The sequence below is a fragment of the Apteryx mantelli genome, chromosome 2 (assembly GCF_036417845.1).
Source record: "Apteryx mantelli isolate bAptMan1 chromosome 2, bAptMan1.hap1, whole genome shotgun sequence".
NCBI lineage: Eukaryota > Metazoa > Chordata > Aves > Apterygiformes > Apterygidae > Apteryx > Apteryx mantelli.
Window position 1 is genome coordinate 78,886,921 of NC_089979.1, and position 25,671 is coordinate 78,912,591.

The 25,671-nt window shown below is 38.5% G+C and overlaps 1 protein-coding gene across 1 annotated transcript; it reads left to right on the forward strand.

Moving 5' to 3' along the window:
* The first annotated feature begins 277 nt into the window (after nt 1–277).
* Nucleotides 278–19,893, forward strand: VPS4B (vacuolar protein sorting 4 homolog B). The gene is made up of 11 exons (XM_067290951.1): nt 278–411; nt 3,103–3,214; nt 4,589–4,739; nt 6,027–6,094; nt 9,164–9,283; nt 9,538–9,694; nt 11,183–11,331; nt 11,490–11,571; nt 13,067–13,286; nt 16,357–16,494; nt 18,370–19,893. Exons 1-11 carry the CDS (start codon nt 385–387, stop codon nt 18,469–18,471), a joined length of 1,326 nt encoding a protein of 441 aa, XP_067147052.1. The 5' UTR covers nt 278–384; the 3' UTR covers nt 18,472–19,893.
* Nucleotides 19,894–25,671: the final 5,778 nt, after the last annotated feature.

The window sequence follows — 25,671 nt, forward strand, 5'->3', positions numbered from 1 at the left end:
GGCTCCCCCCACCACCGCCCCTCGCGCCCGCGAGAGAGGCTGCCGGACTGCACCCGCGGCCCTTGGAGCCTGAGTAACGGCCGCTGCGCCGCGCCCCAGGGGCGCCCCTGACTGAAACGCGCCTCGGCCACGCCCCCGACCTCGGCCACGCAGCCACGCCCCCTGTCACGCGGCCTCGGCCCGCGGCGCGCCCGGCCTCTGATGTCCCTGACGTGCGCGAGGTGCGGCGCCGGAAGCGGAAGCCGAAGAGGTTCCTGTGGTGGTTGGGTGCGGAAGCGCATCGCGGAGGTGGCGGTTTCGGTTCTGCGGCCGGCGGCGGGGGGAGGGAAGGGCAGAGGAGGGGAGCTCCGACCGGCGGCAGCCGCGGTCCCCCCGCGCTCCGCCATGGCGGGCGCCACCGGCAACCTCCAGGTAGAGCGGCGCGGGCCCGGCGGGGAGGGGCGAGGCAGCGGGGGTGGCCGGGGGGCGCCGGCGCGCCTGGCGGGCGAGAGGGGTCTGGCGGCGGTCGGGGCCGGAGCCGGGGCAGGGAGGCTACGGCCACCTCTGACGGGGCTGGAGCGGGCGAGCCGCGAGACGGCGCAGCCGCGGCGCCGCGTCGGAGCGACGCTGGTTCGGGCTCCGAGGCCGCGGCGGCCCCTGCCAAGCGCGGGCCTGTGCTGGGGCTCCCGGCGAAGGGACGCGGTCCCGCCGGGCTGGCGGTGCTGAGGGCGGTGGATCGTATCCGCCAACGACACTCGGGGCAGCGGGACCCGGTGTCCCGTGGTAAGCGTTGTTGTGTCTTGTGGTCTGAAGGTGCAGCTTGGTATAGGTTTGTCTGGGAGTACTGGCTGCAGGAAGTCCTTGTATGCTCTGGTTTTGCATTCCTTGCGTTAACCCTCAGTTGTGTCGGTATAATTGGTTCTGCGGCTGCTTGGCAAAACAGGTCCAGAAATCGTCCGTGTTAAAAAGTTATTTTCTTTTCAGCTGTTTTGAACCACGATCTGCAAGCTTGCAGCCAGGCAATGCTTGTACTGGCATAGCTGAGGTAGCTATCACAGGGTCTCAAATAAGCAAGAGGAGAATGAAAGCTGTTTAGGCTATTGTTGCTTATGAAGGTTGGTGTTCATCAGACTGTAGTCTGATACATGCATTTTGTGCCTCGTGGGTACTTAGAGCTGGCCATCTATGGCCTGGTTTATACAACTTTCTAGTAAATTATTTCCTTTTTGATAGCAGAGCTTTTAATCACAGTTACAAGCTAAGGTGCCTGCTGATGCGCTAAAGCTGAGAATCTAATACTCAAATAATAGTTTCCTCTGTATTTATAAAGAGGAGTATAAAAAAACAGTCAATACATGGTATAGATATTTTTCTATTTGAAAGGAGCAAAGTTACAAGATGCCCTGTTTTCAGAGAGTTATGTTTTGCAGGTGGTCTTTACCATTCATTCTTTGGATATAGTGTCACATGTATAGCCATCACTGCCCTAATCCTAGCTCTCCAATACCATTGTTTTTGTTGCCCTGGATTCAGGGCTTATTGAACTGCCTGTGCAGTAATTTAAGTCACTAAAATAGCAGAAAACAACTTCTTTCTGGGCTAGTTTTCTACTGCACTGCTGAGTTTAAATGGTTCGTGAAGGGATCTGACAGAGCCAGCACAAGGTGAGCAGCAAGGAGGGGACTGGAACTGCCCATTTAGAAGTGGTAAACTGTTATGCCAGCTTATGGCTTCTCCTAAAAGGAAAGACTAAATTCTCTTTCAAGGGAACAGATGCTTGCAGTGTTTCCAACACTTGTCACACAAGAACTGCAGCGTCTGCTTTGCTGGGGTCACTGTTTTTAAATAAATTACTCTTAATCTCAGATAGGTCTGATGAAAAGACCTTTGCTTCCAAGCCAGCAAGTCCAAACTGTACCATGAGAGATATTGCCGTTTCTTCTGTGATGGCTACTGCTTATCAGCTTTGTTTTGCCTGAGACATATGAGAATATCTGCATACCAGCAAGAATTTGTATGCAGGAAGGCCTAATGAAAACCTGTTGAAGCTTTTAGCCTTGCTCCCTGTCATTACAAATCATGGTGAACATACTAGAAATGTTTAGCAAGACAAAATTAACTGAATGTGGGAGAATATCAGAGGGGCTATATGTGATTTAGGTATTGTTGGTGAACTCTGGCTAACCAACTAGCTTTCTTAAACTTACTGTGAGCTAGTCATTCAAACTGTCATTTTTAATTGTCCTGAAGTGATATAAGCAGTCCAAGCAGCAAAATGTAATCAAGGGTAGCAAGCACTGAAGAACGAAGGAGTAACAGTCATATCATCAGATTCACAGGCCAGCATATACAGTCCTGATGGCTCAAATCATGGCCGGTTTTATCTGAAATTAGTTCAAGAAGCAAATTGAAAATTCCATCCCAGAATTCTCCTCCATAGACCTTTTTCTTGATGCTTAAGTTCCTTGTTGATATTCGTGTGCTTTCTGCCTGGTGGGTTTTTTTCCCCTTTCCCTGGAATGGTGACTAGAACTTGTTACTTGGATGTCAGGAAGCTGAATCCCTGAGAAGCTAAACAGATAATCAGTCTTTGAAGCTGTCTCCCTGCATAGTGTTGGAAGACTGATAGAACTAGTTTCAGTGCTCTGTAATCATGTACTTCCTGTACTGACTCTGCCTTCAATAGGATTTAGTGATCTCATCACTCGCAGTTGAAACTGTCTAGGTCTGTGATGAAAAAACGTGCATTTATTGCAAACTCTTTTGGAAATCTGTTGTAGGAGGAAGGAAAACTACATGGACAAACTAGCAGTAGTTAAAATTTACCATGCATAAATACTTGTTCTTGTCATTTACTGCTTTTCTTGTATACTAGTAAATGTTAGCAGTTTTGCTAATTGCTGTTCATAAAAGAATGGAGAAATAGTGTCCTGTACAAAGCACCATCTAAGACTGGCAATCAAATGCCTTTAACTTTTTGGGGCTTGGGTTCAAGAGCAGAAAAGCTAGCCATCAAAACCAGTCAGAGCAACAGCTTAAAATGTCTCTTTGATCCTGCAATGTTGTCGTTCAGTAGTTAATGTCATTTTAATCATCCGCTTGAATCATCTGCTTGCATTACAGAAAGCAATAGACCTTGCTAGCAAGGCAGCACAAGAAGATAAAGCAGGAAACTATGAGGAAGCATTCCACTTGTACCAACATGCTGTGCAGTATTTTCTTCATGTTGTCAGATGTAAGTGTAATGTTGTAAATGATTACATAGACTTTTTAAAATCAAATTGCATAGAATGATCTCTTGTGTTGACATCAGTATTTAAATTCTGACTTTCATCATCAACTGACCCTTGCTAGGTGTAGTTTGACTGGTGTTGTGTTTTATGCTGCTTTTTCTTTCACTGTATTGTATGCTTGCTCCATTCTTGTAAGAAGTTGAATTTTTTTTTTTTTTTACTTGTTTGGAGGGCTATTTGGGACCGGGGGCTGGGGGGTTTTGCTGTCTATACACTGGACTTGTGTAGGAATGTCTTAGGCTGGTTACTGTACATGAGGAATTGTGACAAAGAGTACAGGGATTCATGTACTTCTGTTGTGCAGAAAACCATGTGGTAGACAAAAAGTCTTTGTAGTACCCATGGATAGTTTTTTGCTCATTAGCTTATGCCACTTGCCTTTCAAAAGTCTTTCTGCTGGCATTTTTTGCTACTTAATGTCATAGTCAAAGCACTTATTAACACCTTGGCCAACAAAATATATGAGGTTGATTTGTATGTTCTCATTTTTATTCAGTTTCCATATTCTCATAATTATTTTCATGCTCTTTTCACATTTCTGTGTGCCTTTGTCCTCATGTTCAATGTTTGTATGAAAGGAGCAGCCTTTTTAATGTAGCTAAACTCCTAGGTTGCTAGCCTGACTTAAGAGCTCTTACAGATCTTAGTGACTTAAAAAGCTCTCTTCCTCATAGCCATTTACAATAATTTGTGTTTATCAGTTTCTATCCATTTATAGCACATAGACTACCAGAACATGAATTTCTGTGATTTTAACAATGTTGGTATACTTTTGGAAACTAACACATAAACCTACCACATTAAATTTTGATCACTGGTTCAAAATATTGTAATAGTGGCTAACAGAACAGTTGAGCCAGACCTAAGTTTTTTCAGATGTTTATGGCTTTTTTTTTTTTTCTTTATGGTATGAACATCCTTTAAAATAAGTGGGCTTAGTATGTTTCTAAATAAAAATTGCTCAGCACAAGCAGCTTCTTGATAAGCTAGGTTAGAAAAGGAGTTGTTCAGACATTGTACAGTAGTTTGAGAGGCTGACAGAAAAAGCCTTCATTCAGCACCACTGTCCTTAATCCTTGTCAGTCAAGTTTTAAGCCAAAGCAGCGTTCAGGGTTGTACTTGATTTTTGTTAGGTGGTTTCTGCCTTCCTGTTACTATGGTATAGGGGAAAAACAAATAGTTGAACTGTTTGGTTATCTAGTCCCTGAGAGAGAGATATTGATAAGACACAAAGATGACAGAATTAAGTCTTGTTTTCTGATTAACATGCATGTGTTTCATTGTTAACAAAGTGTTATTTCTCTTCAAATTTTTAGATGAAGCACAGGGTGATAAAGCAAAACAGAGTATTAGAACGAAATGTACAGAATACCTGGACAGAGCAGAAAAGCTGAAAGAATATCTGAAAAAGAGAGAAAAAACTGCACCAAAACCAGTTAAAGAGTCTGGTCCTGCTGATGGAAAAGGGTATGTTTTTGGAGAAGGTAAAGCAAAATACTTTGTGAACTCAGCTTATCCTAAAGTTCATCTTTTCAAAGATCATTTGAACTGTAGTGTTTTTGAAATGTTTCAGATGACTACTAATGCTGAAGTGCAGTGGGCTAATAAAAGAAAAATAACATGCATTAGTAGCACAAGCTTTTCTTTGCTTGTTTACTCAGATGTTTGAACATTTGCATAGCATATTCACTGAAGAGTGAAAGCTGTTGCAGATTAACTCATGCTTATCAAACTTAACAACAGGCCCAGTGACACTTATTCTTCTATATGTGAATACTGACCAACTAGAAAATCAATTAAGACTGATGATTACTCTGGTCCAGATTTGATCTGTCTCACATTTGATTAGAGAAGCAAAGCTCCATCTTAGGGTGAAGTTCCACAAGATGGGCTGAATGACTCTAAGGCCTCGCTGCAGTCTTATCTCTCCTGCTGCTTTCCTTTTATTAGATCTGTTTATCATTTTGTGGATTGGAAAGCTGAATCAGACAATCTGAACAAGTAGAGATGCTTTTGCACTTGCTGCTGTCTTAATGGAGGTAGGAGGGAGGAAGGACTGCACGACAGTATCTGCTGGTGGGATTGCCACTTCTAGCAGTCATGAACAGCTAGATCTGCCCTGTTGTCTCCTGAAACAACTTCTGTTTTCTGTCTCCTTCAATGTCTACTCATCTCATCCATCAGTTTTCTCTTTTTGAGAGCTGCACTGTGTTCTGACAATTTTGGGAGGAATGGGTAATATCACTCAGGCTACCTGTATTTCCATGACCTCTATTCCAATTGTTCGTCAAGCAGTCTTGTCTTCCTTCTGTAACTTCCAGTTTTCTTTCCTCTGACGGGGGGCGGGGGGGTAGAGTTTCATAGTACTAGGTACAGTTGACCAAGTCCATTTGGAATTCCAGGTAAAGCATAAATGCCCACATTTAAGAATAAACTGTTTTGGTGCCTCCATGGTGCTCAATAAAAGGGCTTGTATTTCCTATCGATTGGCTCAAAGCACATATGAGAAGTGTACTGAGGAAGGGCTAGGTCACATAAGAGGAAGTTGAAATGGGGAAGAGGGAGAATTAAAAAGAATTAGGAGGGAGAAATAGTGATACTGTGATGTAAACTTGCAGAGTTGTGAAATACGTTTATTGGAAAAAAGGTTTCTATCATTCCTCAGAGTGGTGTTTCTGCTTGTTACGTTTTGATTTTTAGTCTGACAGCTGTCTCATTTGTACTTCAACAATTTATTTCTTGTGTCCAAATCAGGAATGACAGTGATGGGGAAGGAGAGTCAGAGGATCCTGAAAAAAAGAAGCTACAGAATCAACTTCAAGGTAGCTTTGAAGCTTCTCTTTCTTTAAATAGAGGCAACTTGATCAAGTGACTTGCTAAATTTGGCCATCTGAATGTTATAGATTGGCTTTATCGTTGTCTTTATTTTGAGTGGCTTAACTACTATACATTTTACACATACAGAAGCATAATCTTTATGGAAATACAGGTTTGTGTGCTGTGAAATTGTGGGAAATATTTTGAACTTTATCTGCTGTCCCCTGTGCTTCATGTTTATTTATCAAGAAAGTATTTCCCAAAGGGAAAGGTTGCGAGATCCCAGGTAGCTGTTGGCTAAACTGTATCAATATTTTTACTCTTAGGTGCATTATAAATTGCATAGAGGCTAAGGTAACAGCATCTTACAAGTACTTAGTCTATGCAGGGCCATTTTCACAAAAAAGCTTGCCCTCAAAATCAGAAGTGGAGTAGATGGGTTCTTACCTTTTTATAGTAACAGGTGGCATTTCCTCACATATCAAGGATGATGTTATCTCAATTGATTAATATAATTCTTTGGCTTTTTGAGCTCAAGTGCTGAATATAGTCGGTGATGCAACATAGAGCAGCTAGCAGTAGTTTTGTACACAGTAAAGGAGAAATTTCACTTGATTTTTGTTACTCTTTAATGGTGAAGAATTGTTTAGAGCTTCCCTGCCAGAAAGAAGGTGGTTATGGATCCAAAGAAATTTTCATGGTTCTCCCCCTGTTTTTCAGTGTAAAAAAGGACGAATGCCTTTACCAGATCTCTCTGCCTGTGTAATTTCAGAAGCTGTTATATTGCGTTTGGAAACTTTGCCATGCTTTTTCAACTTCTCTGCATACACAGTTGTATGGGACAAAGTTTCCTATATTTCAAAATGACAGAAAATTGATGAGGACTTTGAGAATTCATTGGACTCTTAGCCCCGTCTTTGACTATAAACAGTTTGTTTCATCCAATGAGAATCTGACCTTCAGTTCTTACTTTGAGAAATAGTTTCTTGCACCACCACTTATTTGAGACTATCTATAAATGGCAAGATTCTTTCTTACATGTTTTACTGCTTTGAAAATCTGAGGCATGAGTTCCTTGGTACCTTTAAATCTAACACAGGAGTCTGTTGCTCAAGATAATATAGGCTCTGGGCAGCCGTCAAATTACTCATCTTCCTTTTGCTTGCCACAACAGCCACAGAAATTTCCTGTAGTTAATTTTACTGCCTTTTTACTCCTAGCTGACCGTGCCTTTTGGAACTTTCCCAATTTTATGGATATTTTTCAAGATTTTAATTATAATAGTAATTTGACTTACTGTGGGAGAAATGGCCAGTAACAATCAGACTGGCTGATAGTAGTGGGTCTGTTTTCCTGTACTCTCATTTATAATTTTAGAGGCCTCTTGCGCTCTGTTGCTTAACCTTCCAGCTATTCACTTCCACCTTCAAAACTAGGGAGCTGACGATGTCCAGTTCCAGTTGCGTCCTGGCATAGGTAGTCTCTTACAGTGCAGTAATTTCAGTTACCGCAATATGTCTGGTACAGATAACTTCCTGTGATATTTCAGCTTTAAAATAATCTTTTTCCTATCTGAGCTGTTACCTGTTCTGATGATTATTTTAGTGATGGACCCAATCATTCTATTTACTGTCTTTATGAAAAACTGTGTTGTAATCAACCTAGCAGAAGGGTTTAATGCACTGAAAGTGGACAGTGGAATTAATTCCAATATATAGATTATAAGCTAACACAGCTTGCAAATACCTTTCCCTATAATGTTTTTTAACAACTTCCACGTTATGATGTTGCTCTTGGGCCCTAAATAAGATCTGTTAACAGAAGTTGTTGCTTTCAATCTGATGAAAAAGGAACGAAGCAAAAAAAATCTCAAAGGAGATATGCTTATGAATTTTTTTTTTTTTAAGGGTATTTGCTTTATTTGTTAGCTGGTGGTAACAGTAAATGTTCAATCTTAAATGTGTTTTGGGGAGGGAGAAAAAAAAAAAAAGGCTGTAGACAAATTACTTCTCAGTTCTCCAAAGGCATGAGGTGAACGTGGCAGTGAAATAGCTGGTAAAAGCTGATCGTAAAATTATAGCATACCCCTTGAGGAAAAATAGGACAACTGAAACTTTCAGTGTGTTAGAGTACTTAAAGATAAGCATTGGGTTGGATGGCATTTGTTCGGATGAGAAAATTTGGCTTATGTTTGAGTTTTGCCTTGGCTTGCATTTCAAGCTCTAATCTTCAGTTACTAGCTCAGATCCAAGTTGTGCCACTTAAAACTAGTCAAGGCAAAACAATTTTTTGGCATATCAGACTAATCAACCTAAAGTCTGAAGGGAAGGCTAAATTAAAACTCAGTTGGCTAAAATCATAAAATCAAGCTAAATATGTTGATTGAGAGAGATGAGTTAGTGATAAACTTTGACTGGAAGAACATGGCTAGAGAAAGATGATGTTTTTTCTGCAGCCGAGCAAGCTCAGTATCACCCTTCTGAAGCTTTTCATTGCTAGCTCTCAAAATGCTTTACCAGGGGACATTCATATTATTTCTATTGCACTTCTGGAGATATCTAACAAGTTGCTTCATCTGCTATAGAGTCGCCACTACAAGAAGAGGGATTAGTGATGAAGTTTTATGAATACCGGACTACTGTGACTGTGTTGCTTCCCTTGTTTAAAATGAAATTCTGAATTTTTCAGAAAGTATAATGATGGAATTCAGTGAGCAGATGGTGCATGGATACCTATTAGAGAAGCTACTCATCTGTGACTACTAAATTCATTCTTGCTGCCCAGTTATGGGCTGTTTGACCATAGCAGGACTTCTACTAACTCTTAAGCATTGTGATTATCCATGTTTTATTGTGATTAAACATACAAAGGGACATATTTCTGTAGAAGTAACTTCCATTTGACTAGCAGTATTCAGTGTTTAAATCTCCTTAGAAATTACATGTTTTTATTTAGTATGAACATGGGCATAGGTTTTTTCTTTTTTTTCTTTTTTTTTTTTTTCCCCCTGAATGGGAGTTCTTTAAGCTCTGAAAGGATGTGTGTGTCACTATTTGTTCAATCTTATGTTATAGGTGCAGTTGTTATGGAGAGACCAAATGTAAAATGGAGTGATGTTGCTGGCCTTGAAGATGCCAAAGAAGCGCTTAAAGAAGCAGTGATATTGCCCATTAAATTTCCTCATCTGTTTACAGGTCAGAAGTACAATTTTTATTTCAAATCCTAAATGCTAATGTCGAAGTTAGGACTGTCACTGGGGTCTGAGAAGAGTTGTTTGCTGATGGATCAGAAACTCAGACTGGGCTCTTGCTAAAATGGTTATCATCCATCTGACAGAAGTTTCGGAGGTAGATATGGAAAATCTCTGAGTAAATTAGAGAGGCATCATTAGAAAAGTAGGCTCTATCTTGCTACCGTGTTCTGATGGCTGCTGGTTTCTCTCTTCCAGGAAAGAGAACACCTTGGAGAGGGATTCTTCTGTTTGGACCACCGGGAACAGGAAAGTCTTATTTAGCAAAAGCTGTGGCAACAGAAGCAAACAATTCTACCTTCTTCTCAGTATCTTCCTCTGACCTAGTCTCAAAGTGGTTAGGAGAGAGTGAAAAGTAAGTCTGAGTTGCCAGAGGTCCAAGAAAACATTTGCAAGAAGTTAGTATTAAAGAGGTAGATAAGATGTTCTTGAGAAACTAGAGTTTGACATAAAGGTCACGTGTCTGTGAAAACGCACTTGAGATGTTTCTGTGCAGTGCACTGCAGTGTCGTATAAAGATACCCTCATGTGCTGCATTTTGTGCTGCTGCAGCTGGATGGCTCTTCAGTGCTCTGGAGGGTTTTTACAGATAGCTCAGAAAGGTATCAGAAGCAATATGGTGCCCTTCCTTCTTTTGAACCAAGCTGTGATTCCCACCATGTCACTCTGAAGTGTTGCCATGCTCTGTTTTTCTATTCCCTCCCACCCCCATGTTAAACCTGACTCTGCCGTAGCAGCTGTACAGTTAAAATAAGACATCCTTTATCTGTCCCCTTTTTGTGAGATGTCTTATTTGTTATCCTGTTTTGAAACAAAATATGGAAGACTTGAGAGACCTGCAAACATATATTGGAGGGGAGGGGTAGCCATGAAAGAAAATGTTAATTGTTTGTTTGTTAGTACATGGTGTGTGAACAAGGCCAGAAAGTCTGAAGTGACAAATCTGTTGCAATCTAGAAGTGCAGGTCTTTGCCTGTCCAGTCTTCCCCTGAAGACTTTATGAACTAAGAAGCCCCCTGAGCTTGTTGCACAAAAAGATGTTCATCTGATGGTTAAAATGCTCCTCAAAACCATATTCTAGTAGTTCCAAGTGTGTCCCAGCTGAGCAACGCTCTTTCATGTTAATAGGATGAGGAAAATAGGCTATTTGATCAAAGAGTTTTAATTGGATTTTTTGTTTCTAAAAAGCTGGAAAGCTTAAGCTACTCTTCTTTTGCTGCAAAGGGAATACAGAACTACAGTGCAAAGAGACATTTTTGCTATTTGACTTCAACAGCAGGCTGAGTATTAACTAATGTTATTAATGTCGGTGATACAAAGAATTTCCCAGCATGTTCCAATTTATTTTCTTTTTAAACTCATTAAATATGTTGATAAGATTCAGCTAGGCATTTTTAGACAAACCAGCTATAAGTACTTTCTTGTCATATAAAAAGTACTTAATGAAGTTGTGTAAGAATAAATTTTCATATTATTTCTTCTGAAAATCTCTGGAATTAAGCCGTTAAAAATCTTAAGAGAAAGCTATGTTCTTCTTGGTTGTGTTGAGTGGTGGTTTTGCACAATTCAGCCTGCCTTTGTAGAAAAGTAAATTTAAACAGCGTTTTTGCAATGCTTAGTACACTCTATTTAAGATGCTTCACCTTCCTTTATACTGTGTGATCTCACCTGTAATGATGCAGAGCTCTTGGAGCTGGAAGAGTATTGTATCTTTGAGAAGCTTTGTTCACATTAATTCTTTTTTTATTATTATTTTCTCTAAGGGAAGTGACTATATCATAATCCTAAGTTTTGCTTGTGTTTTAAGATAACTAAAGCTATTTTTTTTGTTTGTTTTTCAAAGATTAGTGAAAAATTTGTTTCAGCTTGCCAGAGAAAACAAACCTTCTATTATCTTCATTGACGAGATAGATTCCCTATGTGGGTCAAGAAGTGAAAATGAAAGTGAGGCTGCTAGACGGATTAAAACAGAGTTTCTAGTCCAGATGCAAGGTAAACTTACTGGTTATCAGGATCAGTCAAAGGAATGATATGTATTTTAAGCATAGCTTGCATGAGATCTGCCATTTCACCACATAAAATTTTGAAGATGTTTTAAAACACTGTCTGGTTATCTTCGAAACAATTAAATGTTTTCTGCTTGGATGTAGGGGTTGGTGTTGACAATGAAGGAATCTTGGTCTTGGGAGCAACAAACATACCCTGGGTTTTGGATTCTGCTATCAGGAGGAGGTATGATGCTTTTATTATTATTATTATTATTTTGTATGAAATACTCAGTTGTGGTGAGGGTTCAGTCCAAGACTATTTGAAATAGTAATCCAGCTTGTGTATGCAGACATGGCTAATGTTCTCGGGCTCAGTTCCATGAGATGGACTGAGCCAATCTAATAGTCCCTTGCCACTTGAGAGGTGAATTTTTCCTTCTCATGTTGGTCCTGTAGTTTATTTGATCTCTTGGTTAGTTGATTCTGCTTGAGCAAGCAAAAAGCTGTTGTTTCCTTGCTGATTGGTTTTCTAATGGAAGCAAGGGACAAGATACAAAGTATGCACCTAGGAAGGGCAAGAGGGGGCAGAGTTATCCTCAGCAGCAGCAAACTGAATAACTTGAATAGCCTGAGGTATTTCATGACATTACACCTTGAAGTTATGCAGAAGAACCATGTTTTTCTACTGGTGATCTATCAGTGTGTATTTTGACTGCTCTTCTATAAAGGGCTTCTGTAGCTTTGTTTGACGAGTTGGACCTTCCTTTCAGCTGCTGAGCAGCAGAGCACAAATACAACTATGTGACAAATATGATTGTATTGTGATGAGGACACAACTTGGATCATGGTCATTTTTATAGGCATAGCAGTTGCTCAAGAAACTTTTTTTTTTTTTTGTATGGATGTGATTAACTGTTTTGCTTATATACCTAATTCTAGCCAGCTGTACTTTGAGCAGGGGATTAGACCAGATGACCTGCAGGAGTCCCTTCCAACCTGTATGACGTTATAGTTCTATGTGAGATAAATTTAGTGGTGAATTTGTATTACTTAAAATTTTAAGTAGCTCTCTAGCTCTTGTTCCTAGAACTTCAAGGGGTAATTTTTAGTAATGCAGTAATGGAATTAATTTCTGTATGGTTTTGGCCCACTTCATCATGTATATCAAGTTAATTGCATTCTACAAAATTTGGAGTTGCTCTTATTTTGTTGGTGGGAGGTAATCCTCACTGTGAGAACAGATACTGCTTCAAAAGAAGAACTGCAGTTATCCAAGTTTTCTACTGACAGCCATGTTGAGTATGACTTCAGATTTGCTTCGGACTTTAGCTGTTCTCTTAATTTAGTTGGAAACTATAGAAAGTGGTTGTGTCAGCTGGTTATCAGGCAATTCTGTCCTCAAGTGTGAAAACTGTTTCAGTATACTTCAACACTAAAGGGATTTTTCCCCTCAAAATTTTCTATTAAAACAAAAGACTCTGTAGGAGAGGATCTAGAAAAACTTCAGTCTGAAGGGAAAATATCATGAAAAGGAAATCATTATATTCTGCATGTTAACTTATGCTAGCTGCAGAATTATTTGAGAACAGGTAGTTGAATATTTGCCTTAGATTTTTAAAGGTTTATAATACTGAAACTGCTTCTTTCTAATATTGTTAGGAACAAACTATATACTGATTTGCGTAAACTTTTTTTGTGCACCTGCATAAGCCTGTGTCTGTGGAATTTTTTTTAAACAGGTTTGAGAAGCGTATTTATATTCCTTTACCTGAAGACCATGCCAGGGCTGCAATGTTTAGACTTCACCTTGGGTCAACTCCAAATCTCCTAACAGAATCAGATTATCGAGAGCTTGGAAAGAGAACCAATGGCTATTCTGGTGCAGATATAAACATCATTGTACGTGATGCACTGATGCAGCCTGTTAGAAAAGTGCAATCAGCGACTCATTTTAAGAAAGTAAGTAGGGATCAAAGATTTTTTCTAGTTATTTCAGCTCCAGAAACTTAAATTGAAAATTTCTGTGAATCAACTTGTTTTGGGGTAGCACTGTATGTTTTTAAATGTGTGGGCACTGTCCTGTTTATCTACCAAGGGAGTATTTGGGTGTCTTTCTTTTTTTTTTTTTTTTTCCTTAGGTCCTGCTGTAAATCTGATGCAGCTAGTTCCTTGGTATTCATGCTGTGTAATCTGAGCTCTGATGACTTTCTTCATGTCTTTAGCTAGTATTAAAAGCATATAAAATCTGACTTAAAATGTTATGTTAAAGTTGTGCTCTCTTCTGTGCCAAGTTAGGTGGTTCTTCATATTTTTTTAGGTTATTTAAATAAATTTGTTCTTCATCCATATGGGAACAGGTGGATTATGATTATGCACATTCTGCTTATGTAGCCTATTTTTTTCAAACAAAAATAAAGGTTCTCATCATTCTGATAAAAACACTGAATCACTTAATGTTACTTGTGATGATAGTGAAGCTACAAGGTATCTGTTCAAAGTCTATGTGTCATTGGGCAGCATGCAACATCTTACTGATGCTGCTATAATGTAAAGACTAGTTTGCACTTATCTAGCTGCACTTTAAAGAGATTGTTGAAACTATATTGTGTGGCTTATTTTGCAGTCACCTCTGTATACAGTATACTGACTTAAGAAATTTTTCTTCTAAATTTTTGGATCTCCAAAGCTTTATATGACTAAAGCAGCTAGAGTTCCTTAGGACAAACAAATTTAAATCCGTTTCATCTGCTTTTTTCCCCCAAGAATTTTAACATATGTTCTTGTGTTCAATCAAATTAATATGAAACATCTTTATGCAGAAGATTACTCTCTAAACTGTTTTGCTTTTGAGTGCAAAAAGTGTTATCTTAATGTTATCAGTGGTTGTAAACAGAACTCAGAATACATACAAGATGTGTATCAGTTAAATACTGTACAGGAAAAATAGCATCACTTTTTTTTCAGAGTAGACCCAAACTAAAAGAATTGTTTTCATTTTTACTGCAAATTTTGGTTTTATAGATATTCATGTATTTCAGGTGAAGATAGGTCAAGATACTCTGCACAGAGTTTTTTCCTTCTATACAGGGAAGCTTTCATTTGATGTTGGGCCTTAAAGAGTGGGTTTCAGGATTTCTTCTTCAAGGGGGGAAGTATTTCAGATCCTGAGCTATGAAGAGATGAATACCATATAACTTCTGTTGGCAGCTGTCTTGGTTGTAAGCTCTCTGAGTTATAAGTTTTCTACCAGTAACTCAGTCTGACATAAAGTAAAGATTGTCCACCTGCCACTCTTTAAAGTAATATTCTAAATCAAATCATAAAATAACTTGCCATATGAGAATTAATTTGTTTAATTTTTTTTTTTGTTGGGCCTTAATTAAACAGCCACAGTTGCTTTGACTTACAGCTAGACATTTTTTTTTTTTTTCTTTTTTTTTTAAACATAGTTTTCATCCAAGGAACACATTCAGCTTAACACTGGAAGGTAAAGGAACAGTTAAATCCAGTATGGTCCTGAATATAGGAGGACTATGTATGTTTCCAGAGTTTGCTTTGAGGAAGCTTTATCAACTTTGTGCTTGTTAAAATAAACTTGCAGCCTGTAATTATGGTGGAAAAAATATTATAATGAGTTTTTGAGGAGCTTTTCCCTGTTTAAAAACAAAAGGATTTTTTGAAAGACAAGTTTGACAAGTCTCTTTGTGGGGCCAATCAGCAGTAACATTGCAATATAAACGGTATTTCTTAAATAAGTATTTGTTTTGGTATAGCTGTGATTTTCTAAATGCTACCATCCTTTATGCAGTGATGTGTGAAGTAGTTATCCATTGTTGACTTTAAATGACATTTTTGCCCAAAGAGTTGTTATATTTTAGCCTTTCATTCAAATTTGCAAGAATTTAACGCATGTCTCAGACTACCCCAGAACAATGAAATAACTTTAGTTGTCACAGTTTGCATGGCAGCTGAAAGGCAGCACTTACATCTTGTCCCCTTTTGCCAAAAATACAAACAAATAAAAAAAGCAGAAAAAAATGTAGTACTTTGAGGGCACTGCCAAAAGCCAAGTTTATTCCACTTGTGTTGTTAGTGTTTTAATTTCCTATTTTTATATGTAAAATCTTGGTTTTATTAATGACTTGCATCATGACGGACAACTTGCCCCAGTTACACAGAGCTTTGCTCAGTTATGAATTCCATGTACTTACTTGCAGTAAGTATTACGATGTTGATACAGGTTTGTCAAAGTATATTTTCAATGTTATAATTATGCTCTTCAGTATTGTGCTTTAAAAACTGTTGGAGTAGCAAATCCAGTTCCCTGCCATTATAAATGGTCACTTAATAGATTGTCTTTTGATCTTTGCCTAACTTCTGAGTTCCTATGGATGTGGGTCCTTCAGGTAAGGATGAAGGAAAATAGAACTGTGTGTCCCAGCTGTGCGTTGTCGAAAGGCAGGAGGAGCCTAGTCCATCTCCTTTGGGTCTGTCCGTGGCGGCCGAGGGTGAAAGGATAGTTTCTCTTCTTCCGCTAGATGGCCCTATTTTCTATTAAGTGTTGCTGAGATGGTGTCAGAAAAGGTGCTTAGAACTTTTCAGTGCAGTAAGTAAATGCCACCTCTGGCTTTCTGACTTGAGCAGCACTGTAGTGTAATTACTGAGAAATTTTTAGAAGCTGTTAGCCAGTGTGGAATGTGCTTCCAAAGTGAGCAGGGACTAGGTAGGATGATCTTCTCCAACAAGATTTTGTGGCACGTTAGCTTTCTACAGAAAGTCATACCTTAAGAGGAAGCAGCTCATTGGTTTTAACCTGATGTTAATTTAAGTATCTGGCTACAACTGCATGTCTTCCAAGTGACTGATGCCAATACAGCTGTACAATTTCTCTTTCACAGGACAAGATTTTTTTGATGGGTGTAGCATCTGTATAAAGTGAAAGAATGTTTTTTGCTCTAAAGATGATATTCAGCTTCTAGTTGTGTCTGGAAAAATTTTAACTCCTATAAACTGTTTCCCTTATTTCTAGGTAAAAGGACCATCACTGTCTAATCCAAATACCATGGTAGATTTGTTCACCCCTTGCTCTCCAGGGGATCCTGAAGCCATAGAAATGACATGGATGGAGGTCCCAGGTGATAAATTACTGGAGCCTCAGGTTTCCATGGTAGGTATTTTTTGTGAAGTTCTTTCTTCTTTTGCAGAACTCTAAAAAGACTGTGAGGTGACTTTTTTTTTCCCAAACAAATACACCAGGCATTTGGATGAGCTGTTTGGTTTCAGAAATGCTGAACTTACCAGATAAGATTCAAATCCCAACATACAGCACGACAGTACAGCATGCCTATAAAGAAGCCAGATCTCTACCTCATACCCTGATAAGCATTTCTTTTGTTGTTATTGTCTGCTGGTATGCAGCTGCCATTCTCTCAATCATGGGTAGCATCTGGCTCCTCCACTGTTCTTTCACTTGTCTTTATTTACTTAAAAACTTCAGAATCCCTGTGCTATGCTGTCTTCCCATCATACTATAGCCTGAACACAGATATTGGGAAATGGAAAACTACATTCAGTGTAAATTGGGAATGTTGTAGGTAAATATTGCCCATGAAGTAAATGCAAGCATAACCAATAACATATAAAAAGCTGGTGGTTTTAATGGTAGTTCTTGTTAAATTTAATCACAGGTGATATAGCTAGCTTTCATATCTCTGTCAGCTGTTCTCTTTGTGAGTGCTAAAATACCTTTAGTCTATGGAACAAAATATGGTCTGTATCATTTAAGACAAATTGAAATTTTAGTTTAGTATGAAAAATGTGGCTTGACACTTGTGCTGTATTTTTTCCCAAGAGCAACAAAAGAAAATTCTGAAATTAAGTTTGTTGCTTGATGGAAGGAACTGATATCAAATTTGTGCTGCTGCCAGTTCTTGTGCGGAAATGTTCCTGTGATGAATGAAAGCAGTGTATTTCATGAGGATCACAAACCTCTAAAACACTAGGCTCTGCTTTGTAATACAACTGTTGTTGTGCTTAAGGAAAGAATTATCTATGGTTATTTGCACACTAAGAAAGCACAAAGGGATGTATGCAAGTGCAGGCCTGCCCTAATATTTCTGCCTGCATGGTGTAAGTGGATTTTTAATCTGTCTCTTTTGGAAATAAACAACAATTTCTTGAGGAAAACTAATGATATCGAGGCTCTGATGTGCTACAGCTACATAGGGGGTTGTTTCAGTGTCTAAAATCAGGTCTTGTCAGGTCAGATCAGGCTTTAATTCTTTCTAAGCAGAAAATCTGTAGTCTGGCCATAAGAATCTCAGGTCTACAGAACTATAATGTTAATTGTTGTCTTTGTCCATGGTTTTATAATAATATGATGTGTAAAACATCTACTCTTTTCAGTTAACCCTTGGCTAGGACTTGATTAGGGTTTTCTTACCCTTTTGTATTAGTAGGGTTTTTTAACTGCTGTTTTTGACTTCATAGACCTGCAATTTTCCTGAACTTCTGCATTTTCTAGGATCCAAAGTATTTATAGTGGGAATTGGCTGAAATGAAGATGCAGAAGCTACTGGTCATGAACAGCGAAATTTTGTTAGAGATAAATTATAAAATACTGGTCTGTATTGTTGGACTATGACATGTACAGAGGAACATCTGATTATTTTCCCCTTTAAACTACCATAGTTGAAGTTGGGATGAAAACAGTAACTGACGGGGGGGGGGGAGAAAAGGAAGTTCATTTCTTTCTGGTAAGCAGTGATGAATAAAAGTTTTAGAATAGATGAGTGGCTGAAACCTAAACCTGAGACTTGTGGTTTCATTTTTAGAAAACCCACTGTTACCATCTGTCTTCACGGGTTTAAAATGTGGCCTGTATGCAGAAATGTTTTGGCTTACTTAGTTTTGTGTGAATAGTAGTTCTCATGGTCATCTTGCTTTAATAGGCTTTTTAATGTGACTTTATATGGGCAATAAGATTGTTAAATGTGATACTATTATTGTTTCTGAAAACAGTTGTTTTCTTTTTCTCTAACAGGATGATATGCTCAGGTCACTAGCTAGCACAAAACCAACAGTTAATGAACAGGACCTGGAAAAGTTAAAGAAGTTTACAGAAGACTTTGGTCAGGAAGGTTAAACCAAAGATACGTGTGAAGCACTAGAACTTTTTTGTTTTGTTTTGTTTTCTTAAGTATTCTTGTCTTTATTGATGGCACTTCAAATAAATGCCAATAAAATCACTCCTTTCTTACTTTGCAGAAGGAATAGAAGATCTCTTTGCAAAGACCCTTGAGCTTTTGTATTGTATTGTTTTCCTCAGATGTCTATTAAATGTCTTCTATTGAAAAATAATGCTAAAAGTATAATTTTAGGGTGAGACAGCAAAGTGATGTGGTAACTTGTATTAAATATTAGCAAACTTTAAATGATTAGTTCAATTTTACTAAATGTTCAATTTTAGGTATTATATTAGACCTGGCTACAAGTGAGTTTTGAACTCCCAGTAGGCTCAAAAAACCCTTTTTTGGGGGGTGGAAGAGAACCTATTTGTCAGGTGTTTTCAATATCAGTCAATCAGCCTGCATATTAATTGCTCTCATTTCACTTAGAAAAATGCAACAAATTTGCTAATAAAGCATATTGCAAGTGTGGGTTCACTATTAACATAAGAAAGAAAACACTGTGAGGATAAGATTATATGGGCCAGTACTTTGTTTAAATACTGATGGACCTGGTACTTGGCTTTTTCTGCTATGCTGTGTTAAAATTTTGCCTTAAACAGCACGCTTTTGTTTTAACTCTTTACCAGCTGATGCACACGTGTCACTATGCAATTTAGCAAAGGTTTGTTAAATGCAAGTATCTTGGAAGGTTTTTTGCCTTTTTTTTTTTTTTTTAAATCTGGATATACTTTCTGCAGGAGTTTAACTAAAGTTAGAAAAAAGCGTGAATAATATCCTGTAAGATTCTATATGTCAAGGCCTGCAAGGTATAGGTGTCTTTGGACTAAGGGAGGTATTTGGGGAAAGAGCGTACTTTCATACCTGAAAAAAGGACAACAGATGATCTAGCAGCAGACTTTCCAGTGATAGATTAACTCGGAACCCTACTGATATCTATCGGATATAGACTACATCAATTTAGTGCTTAAATTTTGAGAAAAGGCTGGCACTTTAGTACAAAAGCAGCACTTCATTGATCTTTCTGAAGAAGTATAGATTGAGATGTGCCTGAATGTAACTTGCAACACTACAGTGTCAGCACTGAGTTTGTGCCTTTTAAGTTTGCACTGGCTGTAGATACGAAACATCATAAGGATACCTAGAACGCTGTATGTTCCCTTAGCATTGTACAACTCTATCCTGCATATGCTTTGTTTAACTTGCATTAAAAAAATTTGCACATTTTGTGTGTATATAACCTGTACATACACACATTTATGATCATCTTTTGATGGGTTTTGGTTTCCTTTATGTACAAATTTTGTGTACTTTATAAATCATAGGACTGGTGAAATTTGCTGTACTTAAATGAAGTAAAATGTTATAGTACAACCTCAGCAACGTTCTTTGTGTATTTCTTCAATATTCTTTTCAAGAATTTACCACTTGATTTTTAGATTTTGGATTTCTATGTATAACAGCTACACAGAATATCTAGTTAAAAATTCTCTTTAACGTGCAAGGTGCTGAGCTTTCTCTTACTAACATGATGAAACGTCCTTTCCAAAATCATTCAGTAATGCACACCTTCACCTTTGTCTTATGTTGGAACATGCATAAATCTGAATCAGTGGACTGCAAGTTTTTTTTGTGGACCTCTAAGGAAAAAAAATTTTCCAGTGTAGATGCAGGCAACTGTAATGGTAAATGTAATCTTAGTTGCAACAGAATTGCTGCTTCTTAATTGGCCTTTTGTGAAAGGTTCACCCTTCAGAAGTTAACCACAGACTGGCAGGGTTCTCACTTAGAGATTTGAAGCTAGTGTCCAAAGTACTTGTCTTGACCTTTTTAAAACAAGTGTCTTTACTTAAAATTGTCAGGATTTTTTTTTTTTTTTTTTTTTTTGGTAGGCTCATTTGCCCTATAGGTTTCCATAAACTTAACTGTGTAATCCATTAGTCTTTAATGTGGAAGTATGTTGTATGTTTTAAGTTTATATCTTGCTTGCTCCATTTTGGGATGACATCTGTAACAGAAGCATTAATGTTCAATATTTAAAGTTGCTTTTAGAAATAGACTGAAAAAAATTGCTGCTTGGAATTGCAGCTACAAGGATCATTTTGTTTTGCTGTTTTTGTAAATTGGGAAGAAAATTATATGTATCATAGAGCTTCCTAACTAGGTTAAGCTGGAATAGATGATAGCTAAATGGGGGGAAAAATCAGTTTTTAATTTTCAATGTTAATCTAAAATACTCTAATTTACAAAATTTAACTCAGAATTCTTAGTTAGTGAAAGGTTATATTTGCTTTACATAATCACTTCTATAAATACTGGAGAAGTTAGTTGTATATTTTTCATAAGATCTGATGTATAACTTGTCTTTGGCTACTTAGCTTACAAAACTTTTTTTTTTTTTACTAACTTCTGGTGTTTCTGATAGCTCTGACAGTAATATGAAAAATTGTCATTTTCTTTTCTTTCTGTGGGTAGAATAGTTCTTAAATCAGTTATATGTGTGCTTGTTTTGTTCTTCACAAATGTCAAATTGACATTAAATTTTGTATTTCCTGCCACTTGTGGTATACATTTCAATACATGTACTCATAGGGTTAGAAAAACACAGTAAATTAACTTATTGTATTTTTCCCCACATTGTCTGACTGACCTTACATTATTAGTGTCTTGGGGTTTTTTCTCTTACTTAGTTATCAGGTTTTTTTGTCCTTCTCTAGCACACTGAAACCTTACCAATGTCCTTTAAGTTTAAAAAAATAATAATTTTATATATATATATATATATATATATATCTCACATCACTACTGGTCTTAGTTGCTTTGATTGCTTTTGTTTTGATCAGTGGAGTATAATATGTGTAGTTTATGTAAATATTCTTGAATCTGCTTTTGTTCATGCTCCTGTCTGATAGGTGACCAATCATAGCCCTTGTTGTCAACTGAAGCAAAGACGTAGCGGCATAGTCTCTGTTCAGCCATTGTCTGATCTACTTTTTGTTTATTAGTCTTCCACCTAATGAGAATATAGTTTTCCCCTCCCTGCCTGCCATGTGATTTCTAAGGATTATCTTGACAGGAAACTTGCTAATAATCCTGAATTTGTTGAAATATGCAAGAACATCTTTATTTTGCTTCTTGCTCTTTCCTTTGTCCAGAATGGCAAGCTCATTTCATGATTGACTTTGCATGTTTTTTGTCTTAACCAGATTCATCCTAGTAATCACAGCTGACTTACAGAGCCATTCCCATAACTTACACAAACTATTGTAAGAACTTGATGGACTGTTTGTTTCCTGCTGTGCTGCTTTTCCAACAGATACTTGATTCTTGTTATCAGAACATTGGGGTTTTTTTGTTTTTTTGTTTTTCGATGAGGTAGTCTATATTGTAGCTTTTGTAGCATAGCTTCTGTGCTTTCTCATTCAGTTTCTCTTACTTACGTCCTTTTTCAACAATATTTTATTCCGTGATTTTATTCCACAGTCCCCTGTCGTCATAATTAGCTGTGTAAAAACTGTAATTGTTCCAATGCATCCTGTGTAATAGCAGCCCAGGTATTAGATAATTTTGTCCTGTTATTTGTCTGTTGGTCCCTGTGAGCTAATTACAATTCTTCCTCTCCCTCCCTCCCTATACATACGTGCGCACGCCCTTCTGATAGTAGCTTTTTGATTGGGTCACTGTTTTGTGGCGCTTTCTGTTTACTCACCTATGTGTTCTTTAACCCATCTAAAAGGCTGAGCTCTGGGATACTTGCTGCCTTCATCAGAGCAACCCCACCACATCAGCTCAATGTTGAGGAAGGCTGGAGTCCATCTGTCAGTACCACCTGTGCCCGGTGCCTGCCACGTGTACAATCTGCTACATTCTTGTGCAGAAATACCTAACATTTTTAGACTAATTTCTGCAGCGTTCTCAACCATTAGTCATGAAAACAAAACGTGTTATGCTACCTGCGTCATAGCAGGGGCTAACTTCTCTTCCAAGAGTCCAAAAAGGCTTTGGTTGTGTTTTGAGAAGTCTTCAGGAAATAAATTGCTGACACTTGAACATAGGCCCAATGTTGATAATGAAGCCAGGGTTTTCTTTCCTGCTTGGTGACCTATTATCAGGCACCATGCCATGAATTGGCAAGACTTGCTTTTGCTTGCCCTCCCTCCTCCTCTGCTGCCTCAGCTAATTTAAATCTGAGCTATTCAAGGCAGAGACTTTACCAGTTCAGTGTCACATGTATTCTGTAAATTACAAACAGTAATTTCCTCTGACTCATACTGTTGTAGGTAGGTGACTGTCTACAGGTAATGGTTACAAAAATCTAGGCTGCAGTAGTAGCCTTCTACTAATGTTCTGTCAATGTGTCTGCAAGAACGGTAGTAATAGTCTGCTAAGCAAGGGACTGAGAAAGTCACTATAAATATCACCATTTCATACAGGAAATATAAATAGCAAATGAAGACTGTTATTTAGGGCTGTGACTTGGGCTCCAGAAGAGTGAGGTGAACAGTTTGCCTAATAGAATGCTAGCAAAAAATGAAAATTCAAACTATATAAATTCAAGTTATCATTTTTCCTTCCTCTCTCCCCACTAGGAGGCTGGAGCATAGGCTGTAGCCTGGGGATTCCTACCTGTCCAAACCTTTTCTTAGGTGAGATCATAAACATTACAAAATCTGGAAAAACTGGCTGGCCACAGTTTTCAAATGTGGCTTTTGACAGGCATTTTAAAGTTCCTCATAAGCTTATCTGGACTGAGGTTGCTTGAAGTTGTGATGTTCTAATGAATTAAAACCATGAATTGCTCCATACACAACAGATAAACAATTAGTGCTTTTTTCCCCTTTACAGCTACTGTTGTTTTGGTGTCTTTGTTCTCTGTCTCTCTAATTCAGAAATGATTTGTCGTCTTTATCTGCCTTAACATCACACATCCATACTGTCAGTATGGAAACAAGCAGGTGGTTTACCTGCCTGACAGCAAAACTTGTGTAATTGCAGAAGAGTACTGGAGCCACAGGGCCCACTGACAGCACTCACTGAAGCTAATTTATAGGGCCTTAATTTTCTTCCTGTCTTGTATCTTTAATGCACCTTTACCAGCTTCAGAAGGATGGAGAAGGGATGCTTGATAGGTCTGATTCCTTTTATAAATTTATAAATCCTATTTCAAAGCAGCAAGGGGGTTTCTTTATGTTTCTGTATTTCCCCAACTTTTCTATCAAAGCAAGCTTATGTGCAGAAGAGCAAAATATGGCAGAGTCTCTCTGATTTCTCTTTTTTCCTTTCACAGCTGCAAGGCATTTTTGTACATGCTGTCTTTTCATGGATTTACAGCAGGGCAGCAATAATCTCTGCTGTTGGAGGAGGGAGACAAACTTGGAGAAGTGCAAGCAACTCCTGTGTACTTGATAGCAATGCAGCAGGGAAAACAGCTGAAAGTGGAGGTTCCTTTGTTTTCAGCTAGCTGTTTTGTACCAATTTCTTGGGTTGAAGGAGGAGATCTGAGTACAAGAGATCTTCTAAATTTCCATTGCATAAGAGCATCTTCTCTGCAGTGCATGCCAAAAGTAACGTATCAGGGACTGATAATGAAGGCACATGTTGTGTAATTGTATCCAAGAAATAAACACCAGTCTCTTGCCAGCACTCTACATATTGCATGTATTACCTGGAACTGGAAATAGACTTAGTTCATGTTAAAAGATTGAGCAAACAAAGTTCTCTGAATTGCTTTGAAAGAGAACCTGTCATGAACTTGAAGGAAGTAATTTCAGTGCTGTCAGTATTTTTAAGAGTGCAGCTGCAAAGCAAAGAAAAATGGGAGAGTATGAAGTTTTACCACGCAGTGATATGGGGTAGGCCAAGCAGCACTAGAAAGGTATAACAGATGCAAAGAAAATCTCAGGAGCAATACAGTAGTTTTACAAACACAGAAACTACTTATGATTATCACCTAGAAAAGGTAAGTTTATGAGAAACCAGAGGGCTGCTGAGACTACAAATCATTAACTTGATCTTTTGTAATAAGATTAAGTCATGTGAATATGCACATGATAGAAACTGAATGACTTAGGGTAGTGTAACTGGTAGCTTAATCTTGAAGCAAACTCAAGAAAGTTTAGGACCTGTCAGTCTTTGAAGAAGATTATCCTGAGGCACATGTTTCCAAAGCCATGATGTAAAGCACAAAATTCTGCCCACCTTGGAAAAACAGTAGCAGCAGTTTTGATGGGAGCAGTTTCACAACAAAATTGCTGAGTGGAAGTCAGGTAAAATGAAAGAAATAGGCTGTAAATTGCTGGAAGTAAAATTACAGAAGCATTCCCTATCAGGCTAAAAAGTGAAAGTATTCCTGTAATATATATCCAGTAAGTTAATAATGACAAAAATAGGTGAAACACCATCTCTAAGTAAAGGCCATCTATGATACAAATATCAATCATTTCTGAAGCCATATGATAACTCCAGTGGTAATCCCTGAATGTCTTAGTTCAAAACATATAGGAAAAGTTCCCTTCCCTGGCTGTAGACCTAGAATTACTATCTGAAAACCTAAAAGCATGTAGTGACTCTAAGGATCTAATTTCTCCATAGATGAAATTCTGCATTAAGGCTCTCTTGTCCCAGTATTACAGCATGAGCTTAGAGATGGTAAGCACAAGTCACAGCAGCTGTGGATTTTCTAGATAGGTAGGGAGCAATGACAGGTGAAACCATGGTAATTTTTCACACTACTATTTGGGGGGGGGCAGGGGGAGGCATTAAGGTACCCATATACCTAGCAATATTGTTAAACAAGGGATTAGTGGTGTTTCTTAGGTCTGCGAGTCTCTTCCCCCTCCTCTCACGATCCAGTTTCCTAGCTAATCTGATTTCATCCAAAGAGGATGTACATGCCATCCCCCAGTAAGTGTGGCATCGGCATCTCCTCTTCCATCCCCAAAAGCATGAGATTCCCTGCTGAAGCACAGCTTCCTCCCTCCTTCTGAGGACAGCAGATGCCTTATGCACTCAGCAGTTCTGCTCTTCCCCAAGACGCTAGGGAAAGGGGGCAGCTGCCACCAGTCAGGCAGCTAGGAGATAGGATAGGACTTATGCCATCTGATTTTACTGGCAAAGGAGGAAAGGTTCTGCTGCAGCTCTGAGAAGTGGAGGGCTGT